Genomic DNA, 9,806 nt, shown 5'->3' with positions numbered 1-9,806 from the left:
ATACAGACAAATTTCACACAGCACTATGCCTCAATTCATTGAGGGATTAAGACTTAAATTTGAAGGGTAGCAGCTGTATAAGTATCCTTCCTTTATTTTCTCTTTCTGAGGGCCCAAGTCTCTAATCTCTTGTGCTATCTCTGTCAGAGCAGGGAATAGCCAACATAGCTGGCTCATGCTGCCAGCCAGCAGGCAGCTTCCCCTGCGCCTATCAGAGACGGTCCCTGCACAGTGCGCACTCAGTCCCTGCACTGTTTGCTCCTCCTGTGTCATTCTGTCCTTCCCTCCTCGCTTGGTCTTCTCGTCCCTCTTCCCTCAGTGGTAGGATTACAAAACCAGTGTCCTGTTGCTGGCGTGCCCTTGTCTGAGCTTTCTGCCCAACTTTTTTCCTCTGCTCAGCTCTTCTCTTTGCTCCGGTAAGTCTGATGAACAGCTTCCTTGCTGTCATTGCTTGGTGACATGGCACAAGGGCTTCAGTGTAAGTAATTCCCTTTGGGAGCGTCAACCCGCATTTTCTAGGAACAGCCCTAGGAAAGTGGGCACCATGTGGCATCTGAGAAAAACAGGGAGTTATCCAAGGTTGTTGGTGAAAGTAAGGAATTCTTCTTTAAAGAGTGATCAGAGAAATTTAAGATTACTTTGGTGGTGCTTGTGTTGAATTGAAACTGGGGGCCATGGGTGGTCTGCTACAGCAGTCACTGGTCAAGATTCAGGTGCTACATGAGAGGTGAGGCAGGAGGCCTCAGAAATCCTCCAAGTCTGGTTCTGAGTCTGTATGGAAAAATGTCACGAAAACTCCAAACTTTTGTTCAGTTTTGTACTAGGAAATTGCACATAATTCATAAAGCTATTCAAATGCAGTGGGTAGCTGATACAGCTGGTTTTATCTCTGCTTTCTAAAGTAACACATAGGGCAGTGTCTACCTAGACTGTAAGAAGGTACTTGTGTTTTTCTGAAGGGTGATCGGAGTTACAGTAGCAGGGACAATTCCAGAGTTTAATGTTTGCTGCTTTGACTGCAGACCAGTTTTATATAAAGATAAAAAAATCAGATTTTATCAGCATGTGTTGGCTGGTGCAAATATATGTAAAGCTTTGTTTCAGAGAAATGTGTGTGTATGTGAACTTTGAGCATGAAGTGCTAAATACCATCACCCATTTTAGAAGAGCTTAAAATAGCTCCCGGCTGCAGAGCAGGTGCCATGTGTCCTTCTGCTGAATACATGAGGATGCAAAAGCTAAATATAGACCAGTGTGTAAACCTTCTAGAAGTTCAAGCAAGAAGAAGATCAGGAAGCAAATCCCATAGGAAGGAAGGGGAAGCACACTGTTTGTAAAAGATAAACAAAACTCTGTGACAGTCTTCAAGGCAGCCTGCAAGACAAGCTAAGAAGAAGACATTTAATTTGTGTTTTGTTCATGCCAGGAGGGTGCCTGGGCAGCAGTGTCAGCTCCCAGCAGCGCGAGAGGTGGGCTGGAATACCCCAGCACAGGAACAGTTTTCCCAGCAGCAGTGGGATGGCTATTGCAGTTCTGCTAAATCAGTCATTGTCCCTTGCCTACTGACCTTTTACTTTGGAAATACTGGCTGTGTTCAAAGCACAGTGAAGGCAAATTGTGCTGTAAATGTGAAATATTAATGGATATAGTTGCAGAAAAACAAACTCAGCATGTAACCAGACTGATCTGAGGCGCACACCTTTTGCTATTGCCTCTGGGTACAGCTGTGGCTATGCTGTGTGCTCATCTGTGCTGTAAGCTCCATTTCTGTTCTGAGTTATCCCACGTTCTTAACAGAGGAAGAAGGAGAATGGAGAAGATTCTTTCTCACAGTGGGGAGGCAGCAGCACCCTCAGGCTCTTGGGGGTGTTTCCCACTGAAGGAGAGGAGGACCACAGTGAGCGTTTGTAGGCAGCAACCACAAGTGTCAAGTTTCCATCTGAGACACCGGGGCCAAGAAAGTTGCTGATCTCACAGCTGTGGAACAGGTCCAGGACTTGAGAAGGCAGGAGGAAAAGAGTAAACAAGATGCAATGCTCAGACTCAGTGAGCCTGGTGAGTCCTCCCCCTTGACACAGAACAGGATAGAGCCGTGTTGGAAATTCAGGTGCCTGGAGGGAACAGTAACAGGTAGTAGGAGTTGCAAAACTGAAGAGGTGGCTAGTCCAAAATTGGGCAAGTCTGAAAAACCAAGGAATTCCTCTTCTGGACTCAGTCACTTAATTTTTAGGGATTACTGTGTTTAAGATAGAGTATAATGTAAACACTTCACATTATAAAAGCCTTGCTGAAATTGACACCGAAAGTCTTTTATGGCCTGATAAGAGAGAATTCCTTGTGTACATCCAGGTTAAGCAGTCTAGAGTACAAGGGGGAACTGGGGCCAGCTGCAGTAAAAACTCCCAACATCAAAGGCTGTAAGCAGGCAACTCTCAGACGCTGTGACTCCCTGAACATAAACTGAAGCGCTGTGGAAGCTGTTATGCAAAACAAGGTACAGAAGTCTTCATAGGCATTGTGTTTGTGCTGGAAATCAGACCTCTGGTTTAGCCTGAGGAAGAACAAAATTAAACATTAGGATATTTATTTGTGTGTGCAAACACAGTCCCCAGTATGACCCAGCAGGTGGGCACCTTTGGGCTAGAAGTTCCTTGCTGTGTATTTCTGGGGTTCCTGCCTACTCACCATTCTGGGCTGGTGGATGGAAACTCAGCAGATGTGAATTGCCATGGTTTCAGACTGATTATAACTAATCCCTTTCTAGCCAGGAATGTATGTTAGGGAAGATTTCCTGCAAGGCCAGCTTGTAAACATCTTGTGTCCTTGATTCTAATCATTCAGTTTCTCTTTCATTCACCCATGCTTTTCCCTTGTCACTGAGACACACCATGCACAGATAAATTGCCACTGTGTATTTAAAGCCTACAGTACTTGTAGACATGCTTTGTGATTCACATTAGAGGAAACCTTTAGCTAGACAATGCCACCACATGAGTGACGAAGTTGGGAGGCAGCCAAGGGAGAGGGTTGGGGTACAGAGAGAACATAGACGTGGAGCCTTCTTACAAAGAGAAAGAGATAGTCAGAAAATAAATTAATATTTGGAAATGGAGCATTTTGCAGTCCTGCTCTCCCTCTGTGATGAACATATTAAAAAATAGGTATTTTAAATTGAGATATATTTTCTGAGAGTTTTATTCTGCCTAAGCAAAGCTGGTAGTCCCGGATTTTCTAGCTGATTGATTGCCAACTGCCAATTAGCTCAAATTAATGATTGCAACAATAAACACTAGCCTGAACATGTCAGAGATAAACATGTATTTTGTGGAGTGTCTAGCTTAGCCTTTACAATACTCTTACTGACCTTGAATTAGTTGGCAGTCAATTAACTCTAGTTAAAAAAGATCACAAACAGGATGCTAACCTTTGTGCTAACTGAAATTATTCACTTATATTTCACATATAGGGTCTAATTTTTCAATGTAAATTAAACTTGATATGACATCAAATCAGATCAATATAATTTTACAATCATTTTGCAGTGATATAATGACTGTGCCACAAGGAGTAAATAAAGAATGGGATATGATTGTGTGACAGGTCTGTGAGACCAGGTCCAGATGCATTCCTGAGCGCACTTAATGCTATCAATTGTTTGCTTGAGAGATGGTAACTAACTTGACTACCTTATCTGCAGGTGCAGTCATATAGCTAGAAAATCAAATCTTGAAAAATGTTGCCTTAGTGATGGCCATCACTGCACTTCCGAACATCACTTTGACTGGGGAGAGTTTAAGAACACTGAGTCATTTATTACAGTAAATTACATCTCTCTTATCACATAATGCCTTTGGTCGTGTTAGTTTACAATTTTGAAAGCTGTAGAAATTTAGACACTATAGAAAATATATGTTACAGCCTGTTTGAATAGGGAAGAAAACATTTCCTGGTTAGCTCCACGTTTTCAAAGTCTTTTAAAAAATAAGAAAGCAACCCCTTCAGATGCTGGAAAGAGCCAGCCAGGCAAGCTTCTTCCCCTCTTCCTTCCCCAGTGGCACTATTGTAAATCATATTATTAAGGAAAGAAACAAAAACCAGTCTGGAAAAGAGAGAGAAAGGTCTCATAGCTGGCAAGAGTACAGAGTCTGCAGTCAAGCAGCAGTGGAGGTTAGCTGCTGCTCAAGGTCCAGCTGTGCACCCCACACCTCTACACTACTACACAGAGGTGCCAGCAGCCTGTCCCTCTCAGAGGGAAGGGGCTTTCATTGCTCTGAATTTTCCTGGTGCCCAGGATGCTCTTGCTGACAACCTCATTACCAGGTCCTGGGTAAGCCAGAACAGGAACACAGATACATTTAGGGGCTCTGTATTTGCCTGGCTGATTGCAGCTGCTCAAAAATGTGAGAAAACAAAAGCTTCCCTTTGCAAACTGGGAATAAATTAGCTGAAATTCACCCCACAAAACACCATGGACTATCAAATTATGTTGTGTGTGGTTGGGTTTATTTCACTGTGATTTATTCTGTAGTTTGTACTTTGTCAAAGATGCTGTCAGCAGCATGCAGCAAGTACAAGAGAAGGGTGCTTTAGAGCTATTAATCTTATTCTTTGCCGTTATTGTGACGGTACCAAACCACGTCTCTTGTAGACCAAGCACCATGATGGACTTTCCAAGGGCACAGTGCAATTTTCAGTGCACCAGTTTCATTTAAAATATTTTTCATAATTATTGACTTAAGATGTGACAACAGGAGAGAAGCAGGAAATGAAGCTAATGCATCTCTGAAGTGAAACTGCCCATATTGGTAGCCAGTGTTGCAGGTAAACAGATCAAGAAAAGTAAACATGTGGCAAATATTTTATTCAAGAAGGAAAATGGTATAAGTGACTGGGGTGTCATTTCATGTGTCATTGCTGGCAGTGGGAATAAGAGGTTCTCATTTTTAAGTGCTAGATTTGGGTAGGCTTGTCTCTTGGGAAGTATATAATTTGCTTTTCTCCTTGCAGGCAAATCACCTTGGTTATTTATCTAAGTGTGACATATTTGTCAAGCCAGAGCCAATGGATAAAATGCCATCCCAAATTTCACACAAAATCACTCATATGCATTAGCTTGATGGCTAATTCTTTATATGGCTAATTCTATGCCTTTAAATTAACCCTCCATTTGTTTTTCTGTCAGGTGCTGCACCAAGCATGGAGAATGACCAGTCTTCTGCCTCACCTGGGCAGGACATCCATGGGCAGAGTGGGGACAAACCTGCCCCTGGCCTGCCATCCCCTGCACCAGCCCCCACAGAGCAGCCAAGTACCTGGCCCGAAGCAGCCGTGTGTGACATCTCAGAGGAGCTGAGCCGGCAACTGGAGGACATCATTAAAACCTACGGGTCTGCCACGAGCCTGATGGAGAAGGAAAGCACTGCTACAGGAATCAACAAGCCTGAGAAGGGAGAGCCAGGCAACTTGGAGGATGCAGAGTATGAAGATGGAAATGAAGAGAGTGAGAAAGAGAAACCGGCTCCTGGGGATGCTTCCAAAGCAAAGGAGCCCAGCAGCAACAAGGAGCAGAAGCTGGAGAAGAAAATCCTGAAGGGACTAGGCAAGTATTTACATACTCACACAGCCCTTCTGCAAACACTCCCTGGTCCTTGCTCTTTTACCATGTTAAGTTTCTGGTATGGATGATAGAGACCTCCAGCTACCACTGAAAATGACAGTGACCATTACAACTTTTCTATAACTGATAATTATTTTTGGCACTACCCAACATATCATATATTAGTTCTTTAAAAATGAAAAGTTGTATCACACAGCACTGATGTACTACTGGGCCGCCCACATTGGTTAGCCAGAGCTGTCAGTCCTATGGCACACTGCACAAAGTCACTCAGATGAAGGAAAACCTAGCCTCTCGTTTGTACCTTAGTGAATGTTTTCTTCTCCTGTCTGCTCAGGTATGACAACTGACTGGTCACAACAGTAATAATGGTGCTACTATGTGGCATGGGGACCTGCAGAATAAATTTACTGCCATGCCCAAGTTATTTTTCATTTAGTAAACCCCTGGACCCATCATATAATATACATTAAATAAGCAAATACATTAGTTCTCTAACACCTCAGCCCTGGAGGAGCTGTCAACTGAGCTAGAAAGAAGTCTCAGCAAGTTTTTGTGTACGTGTACTTTCTGCTGGGCAGCCACTAGAGAGCAATATAGTTACATTCCAATCTAATACAGATGTAAATTAATTCCCTTCCTACATTTAACTCCAGCCAATCTTCAAGCCTCTCTTTTGCATAAGAACCTGAACTCAAATGCAGACTAAGCCTGTAAAGAAATCACTTTGTCTTACAGACAAGGGACTAAGCATAGGACACAGCATGGATATCTTTTTCCTCAAAAATTCTTTGAATGTCCAAAAGAAAATTCCTCAGTTTCTACTGCCTTAGCTTTGATGCAACAAAAAACAAAAAAACAACTGGTTCCTCAGAAAGCTCAGTGAAAACCTTACCAACACACTGTTCTCCATCTGCCCTTGTGACAGTTCACACCAGGATTTGATTTTAGGTCACTTCCATTTATTTATGCTGATGCTGTAGGGAGAACTTAGTGTGAAATAAAGGATTTTCTTCAGAGACAGTACTCCTGGACAACATTAGACTTGAAGTAGAAAATGTCCAGCCCAAAGCAGAGAGCATATTTTGTCCCACAGCCTCAGGAAAGAGCATTTGGAAAAGCATGTCCAAGCCCCTGGGACCATATCTCCAGGGATGTCAGGGATATTTTGTATTTGATGAACAAGCAGTGTTCAAGTTCCAGCTCATACCTGGGGCTGAAATGAAAACCTAGAGGTATCAGAGGAGAAGCAATACTTAAATGGCTGTGCAGTGATTTAGCTCTGCATGCCCAGGGGGTTTTTAGGCTATCTCTGGTATACAAGCTTTCTTCAGCAAGTCAGGGAACTCATTTACACAAGTATCACGTAGTCCAGACCTGGCTGGCACCACCTGCCACTGTCTGATTGTTTACTTCCATACCATGATCCCTATATCTGACTTAATGTTCCTGATGTCAGGTGTGGGTTGATCAGCAAAGGAGCTGAGTACACCAGATTTGATCCACTTTCACTTGCCAAGAGATCTGTTCCTAAGCCTTCAGGGTCCAGGCCCTTTCTGTTCTATTTCAGTCAAATGTGCCATGTGTCTGACCTAATCGTGTTGCAAAAACATTGGATGAAAATCAGATTACACGGGACAAAAGCAATTCACAGACAATGCTTTGTTAGAAAAAAAGTGCATTACTGAGGTCTGAAATGAGGGAAAGTCCTAGCATGTTTGTTTTTATGGGGCAAAGAAAAACCCAGAAATTTATAGCAAAAATTATTCCTTTCCTTCCAAAATGCCTTGTTTCACCCTGTGTTTTTACAGACCCATGCATCAAGCAACCAATTTCATAACATGTTGTATATCAACAAACTACTTGTAGCATCAAATCTCTGCTTCCTCTTTTTCTAAGGAAAAGAAGCCACCCTACTGATGCAAAATTTGAATAAGCTGAACACTCCAGAAGAGAAGCTGGACCTGTTGTTTAAGAAGTATGCTGAGCTGGTGAGTACAATGTTGGCTCTTTTCTGTACAAACTGTCTATACAAGAAGGTATAAAAAATACATGACATGTATTTTTTGTAGCATAGTCAAACCTCACATACCAGTAGTGTCTGTCCTGATAAGTGAATCCCAATACAATTGTCATGGTCAGATAATTATGGGTGAAAAAGAGAAAAAAAGTAAAAAGTGAGGAAAACAAGGAATATTTGTACTTAAAGGCAAATCTACCAAATGGACCCACACTGGAGACCGGTGTCTTGGCTCCTGCCTTCACCTCCTGCAAGGAGTTCTGCATGCCTCTGTTTTGGGTATTGCTTTAAGTTATGCATTGGGGATTTCATCAAAATGAAAATAATACAGGGCTTAGTATAAAACTTCCTGTATTAGGTAGCAGATAATAGACACCTGAGACTAATTGTAAGAGAAGCCACAGCACAGTGAAATGAAGAGTTAAAGGCCCTGCCACCACAATGTCACCCCTGTAAAAATGAATGCCACCTACCTGACTGTTCTTCCCACACTTAAGATGTGTTATTTTCAGATGAAGGGATATTTTTTTCTGTGTATCAAACGACTGTATGACCATAAGCTGTGGAAATCTTACAAATTACAAGGCTGCAGCATTTTATGCTTTGTGGAGTGCTGAAAAATGTGCAAAGCAGAACATTGCCTTTGTAATTGGTTTTATGCACAGATGTGTCCATGTCTCATCATAATGTGAAGTGAAATTTAGCTTTCCCTTTTTTCATGTAAAATCCTCTGATTTCATAAATTGGGCTCAGGCTATTCATAGTTTATCTCACGCTTAAAGGGACTTCATGCTTACGGATCAACTGAAATAGGTCTTCTTCCTCTGTAAAGTACCCTCCAATGCATTCAAATGGCATTGCAGCACTCTATAAAACAGGGGCCATATTGCCAGTAGCCCATGGAGGAGAAAGGTGCTAAAACAAAAATACTGAACACTTGTTTCATGTGACATACTGTGCAATGCCACTAAAACAAATCGTTCGGTAAATACAACAAAAACCTTGTTGGATACAGCCTTACCCTGCTCACTCAGAGCGGCTGAGGGAGCCGCTGAGGGGAGTATGGTGATTAATGGCTTGTCAGCAGTTGGCTGTAGCTGTCACTCTGCTCCCTCTTGTCCATCCCCAACACACACTTCAGATCACATCTTGCTTTTGCTGAGTTGTTTTCCAGCCAGATCAGCTCCCTGGTCTGGTGAGCCATGTGGTGACACAAACACTTGTTGCAGCACAGCTCAGGGGAAAAGCCACTGTCAGCTGGGTGCTGGCAGTGGCTTCCCCTGCTTCAAGTAGTGTTGGGGCTGGCTGTAGCTGAAGAGGCCACCCAGCAATGTTATTTCCCTGCCAGCCCATGCCCTGGCACAGTCTGTACGACTGTGGGTACACAGCGGGTTGGAGCATGGGCTGGTGAAGGCAGAAGCCATCCCAGCAGGGATGGGGAAGTGGCACAGTGCAGCCATTTGGGCACAAGCTCTGCCACACTACTCACCAACAGAGAACATTTCATTCACTAAATCTGGGGTGCAGGGTTAGTAAAGCAGACTGTGGTTTATGGCAGCTTTTGCTTACAAACAGCTGTTGCAGAATTGTTTATAACTGAATTATTTTCAGAGGTCCTGAGAGTCTCACAAGTTCTGGGTGCAAGAACAATATGCCAATAAAGAAATATGAGACCTCTCATTGTCTGAAGTGGGATCAAGATAAAACTTTTTTCCTAAATTGACTGTTTATTTCTCTAGGTCAGCTTTCAAAAATCAAAATTCCTTCTATTTGCAGTTAATTTTGGCTTCTATTTCGTTAATTATTCTTTAAAAATTATAATTGGGAACCCTTTTTGCATTCTCATTTACCAGTGAATTGCCTTTTTCATTGAAAAGGTAACACCATGTCTTAGATATTCCTAAGAACTTTGAGATATAAATTCCTAGTGCAATGGGGGGGAAAAAGCGAAAAAATGCTTGGAAGACTTTTCATATCATGATTAAGACTGACTTTATTCTGAGCCCCCTATCTCAAGCACAGCTTGAGTGAATTGTGAAATTTGGATAAATCATTATCCACTGAGCACAGGCTGTGCATGCTAAATGTGAAGCAAAAAGAACGCTTTTTATGTTTTTCAGCAGAAAGGGGAAAGAGACAAAAACAAGCTTGTGAAGGAAAAGTATCTCA

General features: G+C 42.5%; 1 protein-coding gene across 1 annotated transcript in view; it reads left to right on the top strand.

Moving 5' to 3' along the window:
- The first annotated feature begins 244 nt into the window (after nt 1-244).
- The window catches only part of TXLNB (taxilin beta), a 34,778-nt gene continuing 25,216 nt past the window's right edge, over nt 245-9,806 (top strand). Inside the window, exons 1-3 of the mRNA XM_005518449.3 lie at nt 245-416; nt 5,183-5,599; nt 7,517-7,608. Of these exons, the coding sequence (XP_005518506.2) occupies nt 5,197-5,599; nt 7,517-7,608 (495 nt within the window). The 5' untranslated portion in view covers nt 245-416; nt 5,183-5,196. The remainder of the gene's footprint in view (nt 417-5,182; nt 5,600-7,516; nt 7,609-9,806) is intronic.

Source organism: Pseudopodoces humilis, chromosome 3, assembly GCF_049639895.1.
Source record: "Pseudopodoces humilis isolate 2021_Gansu_Grassland_sample_001 chromosome 3, ASM4963989v1, whole genome shotgun sequence".
Taxonomy (NCBI): Eukaryota; Metazoa; Chordata; class Aves; order Passeriformes; family Paridae; genus Pseudopodoces; species Pseudopodoces humilis.
Note: the sequence above shows the minus strand (reverse complement) of the source record. Positions and strands in the feature narration are given on the sequence as shown.